This window comes from Rattus norvegicus, chromosome 8 (assembly GCF_021556685.1).
Source record: "Rattus norvegicus strain SHRSP/BbbUtx chromosome 8, alternate assembly SHRSP_T2T, whole genome shotgun sequence".
In the NCBI taxonomy this organism is placed as follows: Eukaryota; Metazoa; Chordata; class Mammalia; order Rodentia; family Muridae; genus Rattus; species Rattus norvegicus.
This window is the reverse complement of record NC_141541.1, coordinates 16430991-16453198: the sequence shown is the minus strand read 5'-3', so window position 1 is coordinate 16453198 and position 22208 is coordinate 16430991. Positions and strand designations below refer to the sequence as shown.

The 22208-nt window shown below is 39.2% G+C and overlaps 1 protein-coding gene across 4 annotated transcripts in view; it reads right to left on the bottom strand.

The window, feature by feature from the left end:
• Positions 1 to 21531, bottom strand: part of Ccdc82 (coiled-coil domain containing 82) — a 38258-nt gene extending 16727 nt beyond the window's left edge. The window contains exons 1-7 of one of the 4 annotated variants that reach the window (XM_087560773.1): positions 21064 to 21531; positions 20650 to 21027; positions 19369 to 19452; positions 16077 to 16804; positions 15386 to 15578; positions 5270 to 5362; positions 603 to 727 (exon numbers count right to left, since the gene is read on the bottom strand). In XM_087560773.1, coding sequence (XP_087416899.1) covers positions 603 to 727; positions 5270 to 5362; positions 15386 to 15578; positions 16077 to 16790 — 1125 coding nt within the window. In that variant the 5' untranslated portion in view covers positions 16791 to 16804; positions 19369 to 19452; positions 20650 to 21027; positions 21064 to 21531. 4 annotated transcript variants of the gene reach the window in all.
• Between the last annotated feature and the right edge of the window lie 677 nt (positions 21532 to 22208).

Sequence of the window (22208 nt, the reverse complement as noted above, 5' to 3'; positions counted from 1 at the left end):
AGTTTTCCCCTTCCACAGTGGGCTGTGGCATGAAAGGGTCCTCATTCATGCACACCATATACGTTTATACAGCCTTCAAACATATACACACTGTAAACTACTTAAAAGCAGTAGAAGGAATAACAGGCGTCTCACAAGAAGCAGCCTCATGGACACACTACTTTGGGAGATACTGCTGTCTAAACCCCTGTCTTGAAAACTTGAGATAAAAATTCATAAATTAGTGCTCAGAAAATTACTCCAATACAGATGCTGGACAAGTTAAACACTGTTTCCTTCAAACTTCTTTGTCTATGTGGCTTTCTTCTCTGAAAGAAAAGCCACATAGACAAAGAAGTTTGAAAGAAACATCTTATAAGATAGTCTCATTTTAAAACAGGCTAAGCCCTAGAGATGTTCAGAATATTTCAAACCATTTAATTATTAAAGACATTAGTGTGGATACTTAAAATAATTAAAGCCTTTAGACGAGACTAAAATGTTATTATTCAACAAAGCAGAAAGCCTGCACTTCAGAAAATGACTCCATCTGGGTGGATGTGGAATCTTGAGAAGGCCATTGTCCCCATGCTTGTATCAGAGGTAAAAGCCAAACTCTATACCTTATATTGCTCTCTCCACCGACTTCTAGAGACTAAACTCTCCAGACGGGGTTGAATAAAGCGATCATCCAAGTAATGAAGAGATGTCAACATATCTTGTGCATAGGATTTCTTCCTCTTGCCAGCTGTGAGCAAATGAACCAAAACAATAGAACACTTGAAATACTGAATCAACTGAACACTGTGCTTGAATTCTAGAAAAATGGCTGGATAGCTGAACCTGTTTTAAATTAATGAATACTTAATGAAATAAAAGCTTCATTTCATGGAAGCTCAGGGGCAGTGAAACAGGGCAGTTTCTGTCATCCTTCACAGTCCTCAGACTTTCTCATCCTCACTACATATATCAAATAACACAAGGAGCCACATGAACAAGCTGGCACACAACATGTAGCTCTTCCTTTAAAACCAACTTGCATGGCCGCTGATTTACTGATCACATTTTAAGGAGCTCTGTGGCTGGTTCCATCCATGCATCCACCATGAACCTTGCCAACACAGTGGAAACATCTTTTCTGCCGTGTCTTTCCCCTTATTTCCTCAGAGAACACCAGTTACTTTTGCTTTCCTAATTTGATTAGTATTTTGTTCTCAATTTACACATATTTGTCATGGCCTGTGATGGACCTTTTTGCTCTCTTCAGGAATTTCCAAGTGAATTTAGTTAACAAACTTCTCATGTTTTATTAAGTCACTACAGATTTAAAGACTAGATGATAAATCAAGTGCCCCTCTTTTCACTCTCTCCTCCTTTGCTGCCTTCTCCCCTCACTGCTGACTCACTGCATTATAATGACAGTTTGTCTTCCTAGTTGTTCTTAAATGGTCCTACCTCTTACTATGGCCCTGAGCATACAACAGATATAGGTATTTGTGTCCTAGTAGGGTTTTGTCAACTTGACACATAACTATCTAGGTACATGATGATATAAGAAAGTAGGCTTAGCAAACATGGAAAGTAAGCCAGTAAGCAGAACTCCTCTATGACCTTTGTTTGAATTATTGCCTTTAGGTCTTGCTTTGAGTTCCTGCCTTGGCCTCCCTCAGTGGACTATGACCTAGTATATATAAGCCAGTAAACACTCTCCTGCAAGTTGCCTTTGGTAGGTAGTTTATTGTAGTAATATAAAGCAAACTAACACATACATTGGTAGCATTAGTAGAATATTTTTGTGCTAGAACTGGTCATGTTGTTTTGGAAGGATTATAGAGATGTTTGGGCTGGACAAGAGCTTAATGGGCTGTTCTGCAGGGTCCTGAAAGATAAGAATGCTGAGAGTAATATAGACAACGGGGGCCTGGTTTGTGAAGTTTCAGTTAAGTATAGACTCTATTGGGGCTGTTTGAATAATGCTTTGAATTAGGAATCTGCAGTGGTGGTCCGTTGGGGGCTGTAAAAAAGAGACCAGCAGTACTGAGGTGCAGTCTTCTGGGAAGCATTTCGTTAGGCTCGGAACACAGATGTGGTCTGAGGGGGGCCAAGGGTGTACCATGTGCAGGTAGCCAAAGTGAATGACAGGCAGGAGTCACAGAGGCAATACTAGTTTTGAAGGCATGAAGGAGTCATAGAGGGAAGTGGAGGCTTGGCACCATGTGGCACTGGGAAGAGTCCTTGAAGACAGCCAAGGAGAGGCTACTGGCAAAGATACAGACCTGTTACTGCAGAGCCTCCAGCACACTGGTGAAGCCAGTGCCATAGGATGACCACCAGAATAGCTACTATAGAATAGAGCCAGCCTGAGCCTAGGAGACAGGCTGTGTGTACTGAGGGTAATAGAGCCAGAGAACAATAGCCTTTCAACCCCATTGGAGCCCAGAAAATCATGAGTCCCAGAAGTCTGACACTGAACTTTATTTAAACTGGTGGACCTTGGTACTGCTATTATTTAGTTGTGAATATTCTCTGGTTCTTCTCTTGGAGAAAGAAAATATTTGACTTGTCTTTTGATTTTGATTTTACACAGCTTAGAGACTTTGGACTTTTAGAGAGGCTTTGAATTTTGAGAGAGACTTTAAATGTTTTAAAAAGACTGAACTTAGAGTATTTGAATTTGTAAACAATGTAGGGCGTTTAAAAGCTAGAATTAATTCTTTTTTAAAATAATATGAAAGCTTGTAGGTAAACAAGAAAGGGAGGGTCTGGTGTAGAGGGTTTGGCCTAATGCTGCTTGAATTCTAATGTTAATTTTTGACCCCAAAGCTGCTTATACAAGTGTCTCCACATAGCTTCTGGGAACCTGCCCCTAGTTGGCTTTGATTGGTAAATAAAAATGCCAATAGCCAATAGCTGGGAAGGACAGACAGAGGCAGGTTTTTGGAATTTCCCAGGCTTGGGACCAGGAGAGAGGAGAAAGGAGAAGTGAGATCAACCATGTCCAGAGAGTGTGGAGGGAGGAGAGTGCAGGACAGAGAAGCATGGCCGCCATGTGAAGGACAGGGAGAGCACTTGGCTCAGTTGGGCAACCCTCCGGGACCAGAGTAGCCAAGCTGGACATAGAATTAGTTAGTAATAACTTGGAATTAACTGCGTGGAGGTTAGGCAGTGGCCCAGCTATTGAGCTGTCTAAGGCATATTAAAATTAAAGGCTGTGTGTTTGTCTAGAGCATTGAAGCAGGCACTGAACCTGCTGCAGGGGTTTATTAATTAGCAATATAATTCAACATTGGTGTAGCAGAAATGTACTGGTGTATCAAACTGATAAGGGGCCAATTGTCCTGGCTGGTATTTGTCAACTTGACACAAAACTAGACATATGTAGGGAGAAGGAAACTCAAACGAGAAAATACTTTCATCAGACTGCCTATAGGTAAATCTCTACGGGCATTTTCTTGATTAATAATGAAAGTGGGAAGGCCTAGCTCATTGTGGGTAGTGCTACCCCTGGGCAGGTAGTCCTGTGCTATATAAGAGAGTAAGCCAAGCAACCCAGTAAGCAACACTCTTCTATGTCCTTTGCGTTGGTTCCTGCCTCCAAGTCCCTGCCTTGGCTTCCCTCAAACTGTGACCCAGTATACACAAACCAAATAAATCTTTATTTCCCATATTGCTTTTGGTCAGTACTTTTATCACAGAAATATAAAGCAAACTAATACCTTCACCTTACTCATTGTTTCTGTTTAAAAGCTACTTCTTCATTACATTCTTTGACCGGTCTATGCAGTCTCCATATACTCCTATTTGTACATATATTACAGTTTACCTGTCTATCTGCTCTGGCTAGATGTAAACTTAATCCAAGTTAGAGTCATCTAGGAAGAGGGACTTAACCCAACTTAACCCAAGTTAGAGCCATCTAGGAAGAGGGGCTCTCAGCTGAGAAGATTATAACACTTGCCTAGGCAAGTCTGCAGTACAATTTCTTAATCAGTGATTGATTTAGGAGGACCTGCCCATTGTTGGTGGGGCAAACCCTGGACAGGTGGTATAGTCCTGGGGTATATAAGAAAGCTGACTGAGCAGGCCATGGGTAATAAGCCAGTACTAAGTAGTCTCTATGCTTTGCTTCAGTTCTTGCATTAAGGTTTCTGACCTAACTTCCATCAGTGAGGGAGTGTGACCTGAGTTATAAACTGAAATAAACTCTCTCCTATTTAAGTTGCTTTGGGTCATGGTGATTTATCTCAGCAATAGAAAGCCTACCTAAGACTCTGTCTGCCTGTCTGTCTGTGTGTTGTCTGCATGCATGCCTGCCTATCTATCTGTCTGTCTGTCTGTCTGTCTATCTATCTATCTATCTATCTATCTATCTATCTATTATCTATCTATCTACCTATCTATCTGACATCTATCTAATAGATACTAGCTTCTCTTATTATTGTTAAATTCTGTACTTATATTTCCACAGAGGTACAATCTAGTTTTAGTTTCACATATTATGCTATCTACTTATTTACTCAGTGTCTGTTGATTCATTCTAAGCCACAAAAGGTAGAAATCTAATGTCTTGAAGTCATTACTAATCCTCAAATAATGCCTAGATCACAGATGGCATTTAAAAATCATTTTCCTATAACTTATTAATAAAAATCTTACTTAAGTACTCATAGGTATTCAGCACAAAATATATTCTATTAAATGTCAGTGTCTGTGCTGTGTCTGTTTAAAGTTTAATTTCTTATACTCTGGTAAGGCAAGGAAGTAGAGGTCCATTGACATAAGAGTTCACATGTATGGGTACAACCATACTCAGGATGAGACTGGTAAGAGTGAGGCAATGAAAAGTATTCACAGCTTTCACATCAAAAAGATTCTGTACACTTACCTAGACTATCTGTAATTTAAAAAAAATAGAATTACATTCTGATGGAGAACAGAATGGACCAAGGCACAAAAGCAGAGAACAGCATGTGTCTTTTGGTAAGTAAGTGATAAAGAACACGAATGCTGAGGCACCCTTATGCTTTAGGGGCGCATGTTTTATATTCTACAATTTACTGTAGACACTTTGGGAGCAACGACTTGTCATATACTTGCCATCTATGTATCTCAAATAATATTAGCAAGCCATTCATGTGAGTGCACTTATAGAGCATTTATTTCAGAAGGAACAACTGGTAAGATTTAGGAATGGTTTGTCTTGGCTTAGTTCCATCCAGTTTCAAAAGCTATTTAGGGAAATTAAAAACAAAACAAACAAAAAAAAGTTTCAGGGATACTATGAACTTACCATACAAAGTTTCCAGAAAAGATCCATCAAAAGCATTGATCAGAAGAGCCTTCACAACTCTTTCAAAGTGAGTGTAATGGTCACTAAAAGAATCTGAAATTAATTTAAAGCAATTATTAGGACATAGCTAAGAAACTGTTATAAGTATCACAAAGTTCACTCCTGAATCTAAAATGTTTCCAGACAGATTTCCTAAGGGAAAATTCTTCAGAGAACACAGAGATACACCCTGTGAAAAATCAAAATAATCCACATCCACTTGAAATTAATTATCAACTACAGTGAATGAAAAAGGCAAGCGAGCCTCCCAAGTGGACTGGTTAATATGCTTTAGCCTATAATGGGCTACACATGGTGTGGTCCAGGGAACTGCTACTCAATGAAAGCTCAGTGGGCATGACAGCCCCATTCTCCTTTACAGGGTCACAGATGTAGGATTTTCAACACTGCTTTAAGGAGCTGTGCCTTCTCCTTCCCACACTCTGCCTACAATGCCATTATATTCTCTGTAACCCACACTCAGACATGAGCTTATCCTGGTGACAGGCAAGGCACTGCTGCTGTTCCTGTGACTCTGGGACTACACCTTACTATGGGCCATGGAAATGTTCTCTAGAAAATCCTCCCTCCCATGACTCAAATGGTCATCAAAGAATACTTGCTTTGCTGGAGGTGCGTATGAACTATGACTGGAAATGTGGAAGATATTTAGCTAGGGCCTGAAGAAAAAAGTAGGATATACCTTTAGAAATGATAAATGGATTGGGATTTTTCTTTCCAGCAGACAGAATGGACTGAACACAGAGAGGCCGTTGTACTTCTGTTTGCTAAAAAAGGACTGTGTAAGGTTTTGATGCCTTCAGGAAAATTTCAAGTCTCTACTCCTTCCATGGAGTTGCTAAAGTGCTTTCCACTAGGTCTTAGACTTTAGAGGACCTATCACCATTGAAAATTCCAAGAGGTCACAAAAAACCACACATGGTATGCACTCACTGATAAGTGGATATTAGCCCAAACAATTACCCAAGATACAATCCACAGACCACATGAAACTCAAGAAGAAGGACGACCAAAGTGCAGATACTTCTTAAAAGGGGGAATAAAAATATTCATAGGAGGAGATATGGAGACAAAGTTTGGAGAAGAGACTGAAGGAATTACCACTCAAAGCCTGCCCCACCTGGGGATCCAGCCCATATACATACAGCCATCAAACCCAGACAATATTGCTGATGCCAAGAAACGTATGCTGACAGGGGCCTGATGTAGCTGTCTCCTGAGAGGCTCAGCCAGAGCCTGACAAATACAGAGGTGAATGCTAGCAGCAAACCATTGAACTGAGAACAGGGTCCCCAGTGGAGAAGTCAGAGAAAGGTTTGAAGGAGCTGAAGGGGCTTGCAACCCCATAAGAACAACAATACTAACCAACCAGAGCTCCCAGGAAATAAACCACTACCCAAAGAGTACACATGGACAGACCCAAGGCCCCAGTTGTATATGTAGCAGAGGATGGCCTTGTTGGGCATCAATGGGAGGAGAATCCTTGGTTCTGCTGGACCTCCCAGTGTAGGGGAATGTCTGGGCAGGAAGGGAGGGAGGTAGTTGGGGAGGGGAAATGCCCCTCATAGAAGAAGGAGGAGAGAGGATGGAATAATCCAAGGGGAAGACTGTACACACACACACACACACACACACACACACACACACACACACACACACACAAATCAGTAGCTTTTAATTGAAAGTAAAATGCAGTAATACTTCAAAAGAATTCCCTTCTGACTAGACTTTCATCAAATGCTGATATAGTAAAGAGTTGGTAAATAATTTTGAGTTAAATTCATCCAAACCCCATATACCTCTTTTCAAATTAAAAGGAAAAGCTCTTCTGGAGATTATTAAGAGGCATGTTGGGAAAAAGTTTAACTCACTCACATTGGGACTCACTTTTGGGACCATCAGGCAAATGAAATGGAGCTTTTTTCCCCTCACTGAACATTCTAATCTTGAAAGTCCTGATAGTCAGTGTTACTCACTGGCCATGAAATTTTAAGAGCTGCAGCAACATTTCAAAGGCTTGGGAAGTTCTTCAGGGATAAGAGGAAAGGCAAGGACAGAGGTCCACATCTCTTGGGTGTTTTAGTTCCTAACCACACTATCTTTCTCCTAACCATGCTCATAAGAATCTCCCTAGAAAGAAGGTTCTGGTGTCACTGTATTTGACTGAATGGGTGGGCAGTGCTGGAATAATGTTCTGGTATCTCCAACTGAAAAAAATCACACAGCTGAGAGAATAGATACCAGGCGTCACCCAAAACACTTATGTGTATTGCATCACTTCTAAAGGGCTAACTGAAGAAATACTTTACCCCTAGTTTATTTTCAGCAGGGAAAACTGAGGGATGATGGAAGTTTTCCTACGGTCTTATAGCTAAATGGTAGGCGTCTCCGGCTGTGTCCTCCAGTCTTTGTGCTCATGTTCCCTGCACAGGTGATAGATTTGGTATTTGTTTTCAGACAGAGTTGACTTGAGAATTGGATAATATAAAGCTCCATTTTCTCACCTAGTAGGAAAAGGTCCCTAAGACCACAGACAAACGGAAGAGACAGAACGAGGTTTGGGCTCAGGATTCTTCCAGGACTAGTTCTAATCCCTACATGGAATGAATGTCTATGGAATAGTTGTGGAGATTTAGTTAATCCCCCAAACCCCATTCGTTTCTTGTTGTTTGGCAAAACTGAGGTTTGCACACAGGGTCTCCTGCATGCTATGCATGTACTCTATTATAGACCATGGCTCCAGTCCTTCATGACCATTTCAATGTGCAAAGGATAAAAGGTCAAACTTGTTATTATGATTTTATTTTTCTCAGGTAGCAATCAATCCCCCATGTTCCATTTGATGTCTCAGTAGCCTGTTGATTTCCCTGTATCCTCACATCTGCTGAGACTTTGCTCAGCACCATGTGTCCTTCCTACTGATCTTGATGTTTTCTCATGTCAGTTCTGCCCTGTTGTACTTATTTCAACTAAATGATAACTTTTTATATCTTAGAGTGAAAAGATCCTTCCAGCTACTATTTTTATTCAAAGTTTACTTTATCCTCATGAATTTGTTCCTCTAAGTGAATGTCAAAAACTAAGTTTAGAAGGAAGCCTTCTGGTGGTGTGTCTAGTACTGTGTACAGTACTTTCAGACCATCCATGTCTCCCCCTTACTTAGGTTGCCTTCCTTATTTCACAGAAAGTGTTTCTCTAGTTACAAAGCCAGTCAAGTTTTTACATTTGGGCTTAGGAACTACATTTTGTTGTCAGTGTGGAAGGAATTTTCCTTAATTCTATCATGTAAGTATTTACTTCTAGTGTGCAAGGAGCTAATTGAGCTTTGTGTGTTCATTATTATTTTGGCCACATTTCTGAGATCTTTTACTAATTTGAAAACAGCTTCTCTTGGATAGCCGTGGAGGATGAGCCTCCTAGAATACCATAGAGCTGGAGATGTACTATTAATAGGTTCTGATGACATTATTTCGGCTATCTTTTCCAAACCTGGTCTTGCTAGCACTAAATTTATTTCAAGGAGCAAGAGAAAGCTTATTAATACTTCTCTAGGAAGAAGTGCATAGCTTGGTTGGTTTATGGAGTTAAAGCACACACTTAGCATGAGGAGTGAAGGCAGAGTAGGAACTGTCTTTTTAACAGTTCCTCATCACAGATGCATGCACATAGGGAAAGAAGAATCTGGGTAGAAAACTACAGCCAGAAATTCAGCATACAGTACTGGTCTTAAACTACTCATATTCTTTCCCTTATCATCTGAATCACTGCTTAAGCCAGAAACTTATTGTTTGTGGCTATACGCACATGATGACACACAAATATGTCATCATCCCAGGTGCAAACGTCTTTTCCATGCCAGCTCTCCTTTATCTACTCCACAATAAACTTAGCCTAAGCAGGAATTTTTTCCCAACATGGACAATGGGGTTAGTGTAGTTTATATAGTTTTTGTTCTTCTCTAAAACCAAACTGAATAAATCAGAGGCATCCCCATGAAGGGTCAAAATGAAGGTTGAGGGTCAGCTGTCCATCAGCCCACTTTGGTTCTGCCTGTCTCCTCTACAGTCACTGAAATGTTTCAGCACATCAAAGGACGTATCAAGTGTCTACTGCATCCAAGGGAAACAACAGTAATAGGAGGTGGGAAATAATGTGTAAACCCCTTAAATATACATAATCTGGATTGGGAATTGAAATTAAAGCCCAGTTCTCCTCCCCCCACAACCTCCCTCACACACATATATACACACAGACACAGACACACAGATAGACACACACACACACATACACACACACACACACACACACACACACACACACACACACGGACTACTCTTAATCAGAGACCATTCATCTGTAGTTTCGTTTTGTTTTTACATCTTCGCACACTGCTCAAGAACATCTGAAGTAGGAAACCTTTCTGTCCCTTCCATTTCATAAAGAGCATCTCTAGTGTTTCATTATAAATAATGTTGGTTCTCACTAGAAAATATGGCTCTGTAAACAAGAAGGGTTCCTACTGGCAATTTTAAAAACCTTACCCTTTAAAAATATGTATATTGAATGCAATAAAACAGTTTTCAGGCTCCTTTTTGATGTACTGATAGAATTATATGAACTGCTATATGGTCACTAAGTTGATTATTCTTTTGCTCTAAATTGCCAGTATTGTAATGATGCAGTGCTTGTCTGAAATGTATTCTTTTTAACTTCTACTATGCAGTTTTGTCTAAACATATGATAGCACAGCATGCTAAAAAGATAATGCAACATTTACCATCCACTTAACAGTGTTTTTGTTTTTTCTAACCATGCACATGTGAACTATGCAGGTCTAGTATATAGTGAGCAAATACCTGCCCTTTAACCTTTCTGTATCTTTCATGGAAACTGCAGTCTGTAAGTATAAACAGATGTTTACAAGGCGGATGAAAAGAGATGAAGACTTGATTGTCACGTTTTCATCATGAAGGAAGAAGCTAGTTGTTCTGAAGTGGAGTAGATGTAACTCTTGACCAAATGGCAGGTGATGAGGAAATGACAAATGTCCTCCTGTTGTTCCCTAGTCTTTACTGATTGACAATCCACTCTCATTTTTGAGACAGGATTTCATCATGTAGCCCTGGCTGGACTGGAACTTGCTATATAGCCCAGGCTTGCCTTGAATTCAGAGATCTACCAGTCTCTGCCTACTAGTACTGATATTAAAGGTGTGCACCACAATTGATGATCAATTTCGATTTTTCAGCTGTATGCTGAATGCAGAATTAGGAGCTCCAAATTGCGCTTAGTATGAATTGTAGAAGTTAGCAGCATAAATCTGGAAATACCACTTCAGTATTTACTTAAACCAAGTCACAAAGGGGTATTCACTGTTCATCATAGAGACTATTGGTTAATGAGAAAAATTTCTCAATGTATAATATTAACTTACAGCAACCTTTATAACTTCATTCCTTGGCTTAACACTGCTTAAATTTTGTCAAGCTCACTGGACATAAAATTGATAAATTAAAACTGTTCATTTCATAATACACATAAACTCTAAATTTTTGTTTTATCAGCTCTGACATTTACAAAACTGTAGTTATGATTGGCATTTATCTCAGTCTATAAGATCCAGACATTTTTAGATACTATGTTTTTTTTAAATTACCTACCCAACCACAATGTGTTCCTATAAAGTGTCATAAAGACTAGGGATGGTAGCCCAGGACTACAATCCTTGAATTTTTTGAGACTGAACCTCAGGTTTGGCTTGTGATCAGGCTGGGCACTATGTACAGTGAGCTCTAGGGCAGCTCTAGGGTAGCCTAGGCAACAATATAAAATCCTATCTTAAATTAAATAAGAAGAAATTAAAAAGAAAAAGATAAATGGATAGAAATACAACAAAGAGGGAATATAGTTAAACATCTAGTCTTTTCTTTCAGAAATCAGATACTTATTTCATTGGGCTTTTTTTATATGCCAAAAAATATATTTTTTTGATGTCCAGTTCTGATAAATGCGTGAAATTATCTACCCACCCTGACTACAGTTGATCTACTACTCTAACTCTTTTACAATATATCTTACTTAGTGTTCTACTTATTGAGCTCAAGATGTCTAAAAGATAATCATACAAACATACTCCCAAGTTGATGAAAATTTGGACCTTATCTCAGGAGAAATCTTGCCTGAAGTTAATTATTAGGGAGTTTTTGCCTATATACTAGGCCTAAGTCGTGGCAAACTTCCCTAAGTACAAGCAAAATGAAGGCAGTTGATGAGTCCTTGGATATACAAAAGATGAGTGGTGAAGTGGGAAAAGATGAGTGCAATAATACAAAGGAAAGACAGGGGAGAGTTGTAATACAGAAGCTACAAAAGAAGAGCATTCAGGAAGTGATAGTGACCAACCACAGCAAAGGAGCACTGGGTTAACATAAGAAACGAAGAATGTGTTGGTAGGCAGAGGTTACCCAGTGTCGGTGTTTACAGGAAACAAATAGAAAGAGAATAGTGGCTCACAGAACATGTCAACTCAAGAGAGGAAGAACAAGAATATTGTTACCAGTTGAGCAAACACAGCCTGTTGAATAAGACTACTGCAAGTACAGAATACACAAAATAAAACAGATTGCATAGAAAGTGAGATACAAAGCCTTGAGTTAAAGATATTTAATATTAAACGATATTTAATATTAAAAGTAAACCCAGCACTCTCTACAATTTATTCAAGTGAGATACACTCATGTTCATAGAAAATCCTGAACACAAATGTTTATTAGTTTTATTTCCAATTACTAAAATATGGAAACAAGATGCTTTTCAACACGTGAGTGCATAAACTGTGGCAAAGCCATACAATGCATTTTTACTTAGCAATGAAAATAAACGAGCTATGGCATTCTGTTTAGCCATGGGGAAAAACTCAAATGCATAGTTGGGTGAAGAAACCAATAGGAAAATTTACATGCTGTGGTGTTCTTAATTCTGTGACATTCTTAAAATGTTAAAACTATGGCAACAAAGCAGAATAAGTGGTTTCCTCTGGGTTTCTATGAGGAAAAGATGAGGATGTAAATTTATTACTTTACACATTGCTGTAATTAAATATTTGACAAGAAGTAAGCTAAGGCAGGAAGGATTTACTTTGGCTAACTGTCTCAGGGTGTAGTTCATGACTGCAAGAACAGCTTGCAGCTGTGTAGGCAGAGGCATGGGGCTGCTTATGTCACAGCGAAGCAGTGAAGGGAAAGTTGAGAGAAGAGCCAGAAGCAGAGTCTGAGCTGTGACTCCTACAACCTGCTCCCTAGGAACTCGCCTTGCCTTCCGGCTGTGTACCACCACCTACGGTTTCACAGCACCCCCAACACTGCCACCACCAGTGTCCACGTAGTCAAATACACAAGTCTGCATAGAACATCCCATAAACCATAACAACAGATAAAGAACATTTTAGGACACTGAAATTACTATGGTAGGTATAGGTCACTAGACAGTTGTCAAAATCCACAGAAGGTACAAGACAAAAGGAGGGCTCTAATGTGAACTATGAATTAGTTTAATGTATCAAGACAGTATCATCAATTATATCATTTGTAACAAACATATCAAACCAGTGTAAGACATCAATAACAAAGAAAAATGGAGGTGAATGAGGAATGACAGCTCTAATTTTCATTCAACATTTCTCTAATTCCCAAACTGCCATTAAAATACAGTAAGCAGAAAGGAGTAGGTAGGGAAGGAACTAGAAGTAGTTTACATACACTGGTCTTGCACTTATTTGATGCAGTCTATATAAAGAATCCATAATGATGGTATATCTTCTAATTGAGTATTCTTATGATGGAAATACCCGAGTGGCAAGTGAACCTGCTGATTCAAGAAAGTTAGGGTTAACTTGGAAATGCCTCTCTTTCTTCCTTAATTTGCCAAGTTTCTTAAAGCAGGAATCATTTGTCAGCCTACGGTTTCATTAGAAGTTGTAGGATATAAGTCAAACTCATCCTTAATTTTGTTATACAAAATGTTATACTTGCTAAAATAATTATTGAGGAAGAATCTATTCTTTAATATATCAACCTCTTTCTGTGAGTTGTAAAACATCAGGATAACAATCTTTGAACTTACGTACAATTATAGGGATCAAATTTGTGATATGTATATTGAAATGTACCCTTACTTCTCAAATTCTTTTATCTATAATTTTATTAATTACACACACACACACACACACACACACACACACACACAGAGAGAGAAAGAGAGAGAGAGAGAGAGACAGAGAGAGACAGAGAGAGAGACAGAGAAAGAGAGACAGAGAGAGAGTAAGAGAGAGACAGAGACAGAGAATTTTCTATTTTTGGTAGGCTTCATTGTGTAAAATTCAAAAACCCTGATAAAAAACAGTAATTTTAGAGTAACTATGCTGTCTAATGTCTATTTAAAGATACCAGTAGATCCCCACAGTTATCAATATTAAAATACATTTTTTCTGATATTTTCACTGCTTGTGCAAAGTACAAATGGCAAAACAGCTGCCCCTCACAAAAAGCAGAGCACTGGCATCAAACAACTAACAATGATGGCAGTCACCACAGTGAGGCTCTGGTGATAAAAAATTATCTATTTACCTAGGCATACCCTTGATGAAACAGCAAAACTGACCACTCTCATTAATTTTAATGTGTACATCCTTTAGTACTCTGTTGGAAAAACTTCTACTGCATACCAAAACAGAATGGTGGTTTCTGAGGAAAATTCATCCATGCAACTGTTATAACTGGGGTAATGTTTCATGTGTCATGAAGCAAACATTTTCTCTTCAAAGGACAATGACAAGTTGAATAATATTTGTCAAATGTTTTCTCAAGAAGGAACAAGCAATCCTGTCAAAACTTTAATTATAACTTATTGTGTTGGACGCCAATAAATAAAGCCAGTTTTTAAGTAGAAATTACAGTTTTGAAAAACTTGTATGAAGTGCATACGATAGCTTCTCAATATTATAAGACTATTCTGATGCAACCAACATATTAACAGATGTTAATTAAAATACAGTGATATATGTGAAAATATGGAGTATCTATGTAGTTCAGTAAAACAGTATTTTTGAAATGACCAATGTCCTGTAATAAAATCAGGTATGGGTAAAATAGCCAATTAAATGCAAGCTTGCCAATGGGTTGTACTATGAGTGTTCAAAGTTCTCTGTGTGGTTTCAGCTTCCATAGGACCATAAGCCTTCAGAAAATTATCATTGGTCAAACTTTTGTATATTAACATTATCTGATAAGAATATCCACAATTATTTTGGAAACAGTAGAAAAATGTTCTTCCCTTTTCCAGCTGCATATTAGTGTGAGGCAAAACTGTCTTGTGCACTCCAACAACAACACAACATTACAACAGACTGAAAGCAGCCTAGACACAAGAAGCCAGCTGCCCTCTAGTAAGATCAACAATAAAGATCTCTAAGGGGCAGGAGAGGTGGCTAAGTGACTCACAGTGCTTATTGCTTTTGCAGAGAACAGGGTCAGGTTCCCAGTACCCACATCAGGAGGCTTACAACTGCCTTATCCCATGCCAGGGATTCCAATGCCCTCTTGCTTCTTGATGCAAGCATATAGTGAGCATAAACTCACACAGGTACACATACATACATGTAAACTTAAAACATATCTTCAAAAGTACTTCAAAGTATGTAAAACAATGGCAGTTGCCCCCCCTTTGGAACCAGTTATTTGCCATAAAATGTTACCATAAAATATATTTTCTAATGATATATTAATTAATAAATATGTTTTAAATTGTATTTACAGTGGTAAATAATGATAAAGTTAGCCTGATGAAAGTAAATGCTTGTCTGCTGGGGGTCAATAGTATAAAAGGGAAATGAATTCCTGCAATCTTTGGAATAAACTCATACTGTTGAATGTAAAATACCCAAACATAAAACTACAGTTCCTAATCAAATAAATGATTTACAAGATGATATTAATAAGTTTTGATGCATTATATAATGATTTGAACAAGGCAGAAACCTTGTCTTTATATTTAACTTACAAAGAGAATTTTGTTTTACTAATTTCAGTTGTGATGTAGTCAGATTTTCTCCTTGATTTTTATTCTCTTCATCAGCTTCCTCATCTCCTACTACAAAATCATCAATCATGTAATCATCTTCATTTTCAGCATCTCCGTAATCATCATCGTCCTCATCCTCATCAGTGCTTGAACAAGAGTCCTTTTCAGAGCTCTAATTAAATGAAAAGAAATGTCAGTAAATATTGTGCCTTTAAAACAGCCAGCATGGCTTTAAAATTAAATCTGAAAGAAAAAAAAGCATACATTTTAAAGTTAAATACTGAACTTTTTTTTTTTTTGTTCTTTTTTTTTTTTTTTCGGAGCTGGGGATCGAACCCAGGGCCTTGCGCTTCCTAGGCAAGCGCTCTACCACTGAGCTAAATCCCCAACCCAATACTGAACTTTTAAGACTGAAGAACTATAAATTTTGGCTATGTTTGGGAAAATGTTTAAATTAAACATTAAGAATGGGAAAGATACCACAGAACAACAAAGGAGAGTGGGGCTAACAGCAAAATGTTATTATTAAATACATTACAACATTCAGGGATGCTTATTTTAAAATTCTAGCCTTATTGAAAATAGAATAGAGTCAGGTCAGTACTTTAATGTTTATAGAACCTACTTTTAAGTAAAAATTCAACAATAAAATGAACAAAATAAAACACACCTCACAATTTCTACCACTATTGTGTCTCTGTTTCTGGCGTGATCTTTCGCAGAGTTCCTGTAGCTTTTGGTGGTATTCTCTCTTTCGAGCAGCTGGTGATTTCTCAGGAGTTTCTCGCTCCATTTCCAATGAAGAACATTCATCCTCGACCACCCTGCGTGGGTGCTTAGCACTTGCTTTTCTAACTAGGATATCACTGTCATCGCTTTCATCACTGTCATACATCACAGAGGACAGCCTTTTTCTTTTTCCTGGCTTGATGCATTCATCTTCCACATCCTCCTCTAGGACTTGTCCAGTGAGTTTGTTGTGATGACCCTCTGCTTGACCTGGGTGAGCTTCATCATCTGGTAAGTCATTATGTTTGGTTTTGTTCATTTCTTCTTCATCTGCTGAACTACTGCTGGTATTCATATGACATTTACTGTTGCTTCTCTCACTTTCAACTTTGATTAAGTTAAGCTCTGTTTCCTTTTCTGGTATTTCATTAATACCAGAGTCCTTGCTAATATCAAGCTTTCCGTCACTGTCAATACTTTCCCCACCATCAAGGTCTTCATCACTGCCAATTTCCTCGTCACTATCAAGCTCTTCGTCACTATCAAATAACTGTGAGACACTTCTCTTAGTCCGACGCCAATCGACTCGAGATTTTTGCTCTGGTACTTGGGTTTTAGAATTTTTTCTTGTTTCGTGCCTTCTAGCATGTACCATTTTCACTTAAGCTTCTATAAAATAAAGTTATTAGGGACATAACAGTGACAACCAGGTTACATCAATGAATACAAGGTACACATTAGTTTAGATTCATTAGTTCACAAAGGCAAAATCACATCAGATACTGGAGTTAAAAAAATTACAGAACAGTTAATATTCAAATAATTAATTGAACAACTATCAATTTTTGAATACCTTTTCTTAATTATGCTGTGCTGAAAAGAATACACAGAAAAATCATGGTCTTGTATCCTTTAGAAAACTGTATTGAGCTCAGTCAAGCATACAAAGATAATTAAGAAAAATTAAAGTAGTCAGTGTTAATAATAAAAATAAAGTTATAGAAATGTCAAGATAAAGATTAGTAAGGCAGTTAGTTCACCAAAATAATTTCAGACAAGTTAGTGTGGTGCATATGAAACTGGTGCTGATATGACCATACTATACTTAGTTAGCAAGTATCATGGAAAGGGGATAGACGGTTTCTAGCAGGAGCAAGAGAAGAAGAGAAAACAATGAAATTACAAAGAAAATGGCTTGGAAAGTGGCTTAGTGGGTCAACTGTTTGCCATGAAAGCATGAAGACCTGGGTTAAGATCTCCATCACACACATGAAAACTGGCTATGGCAGTGCACACACAACCCAGAAGGGGACAGAGACAGGTGAATATTAAGTGGTGGCTTCTTGGTCTGTTAGTCCAACTGAAATGGCAAGTTCTAGAGTTAGTGCAAAATCTTGTTTCAAAAAATAATGTCAAGAAACAATTGAGTAAGATATCTCTACCTCTACCACTGGTTTCCACAAATACCTGCATTGGCAAGCCGACTCACACGCATTGCACATATGTGCTCAACACACACATACATGGAATTACAAAGATGATTCATCCTCAGGCAAAGAAGGATTTAATTCAGAACAGAAATAAAATGAAATTTTAAAGCTCCATCAAGTACATGGACAAAGTTACAATACAGGAATTGATATGAAACAGAGATGACAATACAGTGCTGAGAGATAAGCTATCTGATAAGACTGAAGCCTCTACATTCCTTATCGAAGTGGAAATGGAGTCATACTACACTTAGAAAGTATAAAAATCCAATAACATAGTCAAATGAAAAATGGTAAAGCAGCACATATTACAAGGAAGAAAAATCAAAGTTGTCAGTTCATGAAATTTTTAAAGTATATTTCACTAAACTTATCACAAGCATGTACTAAATTACAAACAGGTAAGATAACTAGAAATTTAATAACACATATGTACTTTTGTGGTTGCCAAGGAACAGAAGTAGAATCACAAAGTAATATGACCTCATAATACATGTATAGGAGCTTATAAAAATTATTATGACAATATTCTACAATAGCCCATATTTGTTGTCTTTCTACTCATAATAATATAAAAGGATAAAGCAATAGTATAACCTTAAAACAAAAATAACCTGTGAAGCTTAAAGAAAAAGAAATGTTTATAAAATAAAGATTAACTGTCATGGATAATACTAAAAAAGTGTGTAACTATGAAGGTAGTATCAAAGCTACAAAGTCAAAAATTTTAAGCAATGTTGGCATTGCTGGACCAAATTTATAGTGTTCCAAAATTACTACTTGGAAGAGGAAAGTGTATCATTCATTTAATTGTACTAATCCTGGTATGGTTATGAGGTAGTATGTCTCCCTATAATGGTAACTTTTCATATAAAATCAGAACAGCAGAAATTATAAGGTTATACACTAAAAAAATGATCTGTATAGCATAGGCTGAAATATAGCTTTGTGATAATATCTGCTATAGGATATAATTAATGTAAGCATAATAGTAAGTAACGCATCAGTAAACCAATGGCCTATTTGAATTATACTTGGTTATAATCTACATACGGGTTATATTAAAGCCAAAAAGATAAAAACAAGAGAGATGAATAATGAAAATTACCTTACAAACACTCCTAGATTATTCTTCAAAGCATGCCTTTTGTATACCCCACTGTTTTCTAATATTTCACCTAATTTCAACAGTTTCAGAACAATTTTTCTTTTTTTAAACACCAGAGTAAGCAGGCAGCTTATGTCTGGAAGTCATATAGTAAAGAAATATTTAAGCACATATAATTTTTCATAAGCCAATTTTGTACATGTGCAGCACACAGTTATGGCTTTCTAGGACACTTGTTTGAATTGAGAGAAAGAGTAAAAATCCTTCAATAAAAAGACAAATATAGTTTTATTAGATACATGAAAGTAAATATGGACAGTAAGAAATATTAAAGTGAAAGATAATTTTCTTTTAGTACACAAAACAAATTCACATACATGAGATTGCTCTTTAAAAACTAAAATATGCCCAAAGCACATTTATTTCACTGGGTAATGTTTAGGACATTGGAAATAATTAAGATTATCATACTATCAAGACATATGACTGTACATAATGATGGCATAAAAGCAATCCACCTCTACTTAAAACTGATCAGTATACGTTCGTATTTACTTTTAAACCTTGATGAGGAAGATAGTGTTAATCTTCATATATAAATATTAAGACAAGGACACAGAGTTTAAATGACTTACCGAAGATCACAAAGCTTGCTAGTGACAGAGCAGGGATTAGAAACCAGGTCTCCTGATTCCCCGTCCAAGGCTACGCAATAACTGCTGGTAATAGCATATGTACAGGTAGTAAAAATTAACACTTTAAAGTAGTATTTTATCTCTTATTCATGCTAAATTTTAGTTTTGTAAAATAATCATCAAAATGGTGAGCATTAACAAACATGCTTTCTAAACATTATGTAACTGAATGGAAGTTCACATGGGTTATCAGAAATGTTTGAAAATCATCCATTGGGGAAGAAAAAAATGTGCAGAAAAGATGGGAAGCGTAGACCTCCCTCTACTGTTTCTTCGATGACATCAAAACTGAAAATTAAAGAAAGAAACCTTGGCAGGGTCCAAAGCAAAAATTTCCATGGTAAAACCGCAGACTTTGACCATTTTAGAAGGTATATTTTATTTAAGTTAATAAAGTTTCATTTGGCCAAATGCACATTTGCCAGGGCTTCTGCCCTATTTAAAAAGTCATTCCCATCAATAAGGTAAAATAAACCTGTTAACAAAAGGGAGGTTTTGAATGTGGTTAGCTCTTCTTTTTAAATTGTGCATATCTTTACTAAATTATCTGGGGAGGGAAGAATGGCAGAGGAAAAAGGTGAGTGATCTTAGGGACAAAAATGAGAAAATGAAGTCAAGGGAAAAGAAGGCACTGTGTTGATGCTATTTGAATCTCTTATCAGAAGAAACATTTTCTTTTCCTAATCAAGAAACCAACCTAGAAGTCCCCTACTTGCCCTACAAACAATGTAGGAAGATGATATAGCTACTCAGCTCAGATTTGAAGTACAAATCCTGTACTATTTTTGAAAATTCTATCAGGAGGAATTAATTTATGAAATTTGTAAAAACATGAACTCTCCTTTAAGTTTTCTTTTATATGGTGGAGGGGAAATGTTATAAACCAAAGAGTTATTGGACATTTATCAAAATGCCAGCACATGTTCTGGTGCAGGGGTACTACTAGAAGAAATAAACGCAGTCTCTGCTCCCAAGGAACTCACAATCTTATGAAATTACTTGGGACATCCAAACCAAACCGGGAAATAAAGGATTTGAGGGCTACATGCATGATTCTGTTTAAAATTGTATTACAATTTTAGAATGGGTCCTGCCAGCCTTGTATCCAGGATAACTAGATCGTTCAATAGCATCCGTGACGAGGGATGTGACTCCCTAAATCCAGCAGGGAGGACCAAATGGAAGAAAAAAGAAATCAGGATCACATTCGTGATTACCAACCTGGCTCTCTCTGGGACTCACTCCCCAGATACAGGAAGTGGGTGCTGAGGCCTCCAAAATGGAGGGACTGGTGTTGATAGAAGCAGGAACCTTTGATACAGCTTCACCAAGACCGCGCATGAGCTGTAGAAGGGTTGTGTACCCACTGATAAGGGTCTGGAAAGACAAGAAACAGGAACGGGTTGTGCACTCAGGGGAATGCAGAGAAATTCCCAGGAGGGTCTGTGCACAGATAAGGGTCCCAGGAAACAGCTGAGGAGACATCCACGGAGCGCTGTGCCCCTACAGGCAGGGTTTGAGACACCCGTGGAGCTGTGATCCCACAGTCAGGGTCTGAGGAGACACCGGTGGAGCTGTGCTCCTTCCTACAGTCAGGGTCTGAGGAGACACCCGTGGAGCTGTGCTCCTTCCTACAGTCAGGGTCTGAGGAGACACCCGTGGAGCTGTGCTCCTTCCTACAGTCAGGGTCTGAGGAGACACCCGTGGAACTGTGCTCCCACAGGCAGGGTCTGAGGAAACACCCGTGGAGCTGTGCTCCTTCCTTTAGTCAGGGTTTGAGGAGACAGCGGTGGAGCTATGCTTCCACAGACAGGGTCTGAGGGGACACCCATGGGCCCCTTCCTGCGTCCGTGACGCACAGCTAAGAGGTGTCGGGTCGCAACACTGAGAGCGCCGACCGCTCCCCTTCTTGTCGCAAGACGCCGCCTAGGCTCTGCGAAATGTTGGGCGTCTCCCCCTCCCCACCACTACACTAATTATCAGACTGGGAGCAGCCGGGAGAGAATTCCCGCCAGAAACCCGCAGGCAGTCATCCTCTAGCTCTCACCTTTCAAAGCGCCTCTGTCTTTGCCTCCGCCTCCCCTCCCGCCTCCTCCCAGCCGCGCTCCCGCCTTCTCCCATCCCGCCTCCCGCTCTCGCCCCTGCCTCTGCCCCGCCCCGTGTCTGCCTCCTCCCCGTCCGGCCTCCACCTCCGCCTCCGCCCAGGTTCCCTAGGCACCATGTCCCTCCCACTTTCCGGGAAAAGCCGGAAGTTCCGCCTCCAGGCGGAGCAGGGGCGGGGCCGAGGCGCGGGATCTGAGGCGCGGCTTCCGGGAGCGCGTGCAGAGGGAGGAGCGGTTGCGTCGCCGCTGTTGGGGAGCCGCAGAGGTGGGAGAGCGGCTTGGGGCTCACGGGGCGGGAGGACGGAGCAGGCTGGGCCCAGGGTGACGGCTGGATAGCGGGTGGAGGAGCCGGTAGGCCTCACCCTGAGGAAGGGGAGCCCAGCTTCCTTCCGCTCTCCGCTAACTTTGGGGTGTGGCAGTTAGTGAAGGGCCTGTATCCCGGGCCTGGGCTGGAGCGAGAACCGCGGTCTTGGCAGTACTAAATCACAAGTCTGTAGTCCCGATTATCCGCGAGGATGTGAGGCTTCCCCAGCCTCACTTCTGGTAAAGGCCTGCCCCGCAAATTTCCTGTCACCTTCTGCCTTGCCCTTGCCAGCCCAGCGTCAGTTCTGCAGAGGCTGAAACAGGTCGAGTGTTTGTAAGGATTGCCACAGTGTGATTGAGTTCCAGACTCTCACC